This window comes from Chiloscyllium plagiosum, chromosome 32 (genome assembly GCF_004010195.1).
Source record: "Chiloscyllium plagiosum isolate BGI_BamShark_2017 chromosome 32, ASM401019v2, whole genome shotgun sequence".
NCBI classification, from domain to species: domain Eukaryota; kingdom Metazoa; phylum Chordata; class Chondrichthyes; order Orectolobiformes; family Hemiscylliidae; genus Chiloscyllium; species Chiloscyllium plagiosum.
In genome coordinates this window covers 39,748,560-39,750,096 of record NC_057741.1, presented here as the reverse complement: position 1 = coordinate 39,750,096, position 1,537 = coordinate 39,748,560, and the positions used below count along the sequence as shown (strand labels likewise).

Genomic DNA, 1,537 nt, shown 5'->3' with positions numbered 1-1,537 from the left:
CACTCCCTCAGCACTGACCCTCCGACAGTGCGACACTCCCTCAGCACTGACCCTCCGACAGTGCGGCACTCCCTCAGTGTTGCGGTCTGGATATTATTTGTTTGTTTCTGGAGTGGGTATCTGCCTCATACCCCGGTGATTCCAGGAGAGTTGTTCCCTGTCAACGCGTTCTCAGTCAGTGGCCGCTCTGACTAATCGAGGCCGAGGCCTAGCCCCCAGGTTTTCGGGCCTGGGCCTTTCCTGTGCGGCCCAGGCCGCTGTTAGTCGGTCAAGGAGCAATATTAGGAAGCAGATACTCACCGTCTCGGCCCCGCTGGGCTGTGGCCCGGCACTCTGGCCGCCCATTACCCCACGGAGGAAATTCATGTTGGCCCAACCGTCCCCGCCCGAGCCAGCGCCGGCAGCCGGCAGCTGCGCCTGCGCACCACTAACACCAAAGGGCCGGCGGCCAGCACCCGCGGCTGCGCACTGTCACAAACACCGTATCGGCCGCCGACATGACTCAACACGCCTGCGTGGAAACGTGGCAGCACACGTACTCACAAAGACAACACGTCACCACCTTAAAGGGACAGTTCACTGGCTACATGCACCATTTAAAGGGACAGTCCAACAGCTAAATACACCATTTAAAGGAATATTCTAACAGTTACATGCGGCATTTAAAGAGACAGTGTGACGACCAAGTTGATTCACTTTAATGGAGAGTGTGATTGGGATTTAATGGGAGGAAACAGCCAGTGCAGGGACCCCCTGCGGCCGTTCCCCTCGAGAACAAGTATCCGTTTTGGATACTTGTGGGGGGGACGATTTACCGGGGTAAGTAACGGGGCTCAGGTCTCTGGCACGGAACCTGTCCCCGTTACTCAGAAGGGAAGGGTGGAGAAGAGCAGAGCAATAGTTATTGGGGACTCGATAGTTCGGGGCACAGATAGGCGGTTTTGTGGGGGCGAGAGAGACTCACATTTGGTATGTTGCCTCCCAGGTGCAAGGGTACATGACATCTCTGATCGTGTTTTCCAGGTCCTTAAGGGGGAGGGGGAGCAGCCCGAAATCGTGGTCCACATTTGGCACCAACGACATAGGTAGGAGGAGGGCTGAAGATGTTAGGCAGGCTTTTAGGGAGCTAGGTTGGAAGCTCAAAGTTAGAACAAACAGAGTTGTTGTCTCTGGTTTGTTACCGGTGCCACGTGATAAAGTCGAGGAATAGGGAGAGAGAACAGTTAAATGCATGGCTACAGGGATGGTGCAGGAGGGAGGGATTCCGGTATCTGGATGACTGGGGTTGTTTCTGGGGAAGGTGGGACCTCTATAAACAGGATGGTCTACACCTGAACCTGAGGGGCACCAGTATCCTTGGGGGGAACTCTGCAGGGACATGGGAACCTAGACTGTAGCTTTAGGGTGCAGGACCTGGAGTGTAGGGAGGTTAGGAACATGGCATCAATCTCAAAGGAGGGTGCCTGTAAACAGAAAGTGGCTTGAAGTGTGTATACTTCAATGCAAGAAGTATACGAAATAAGGTAGATGAACTTGC

At 54.4% G+C, this 1,537-nt stretch overlaps 1 protein-coding gene across 1 annotated transcript in view; it reads right to left on the bottom strand.

Annotated features, from left to right (window-relative positions):
* Positions 1 to 487, bottom strand: part of LOC122539265 (general vesicular transport factor p115-like) — a 73,428-nt gene extending 72,941 nt beyond the window's left edge. Inside the window, exon 1 of the mRNA XM_043673967.1 lies at positions 301 to 487. Within this exon, the coding sequence (XP_043529902.1) occupies positions 301 to 366 (66 nt within the window). The 5' untranslated portion in view covers positions 367 to 487. The remainder of the gene's footprint in view (positions 1 to 300) is intronic.
* Positions 488 to 1,537: the final 1,050 nt, after the last annotated feature.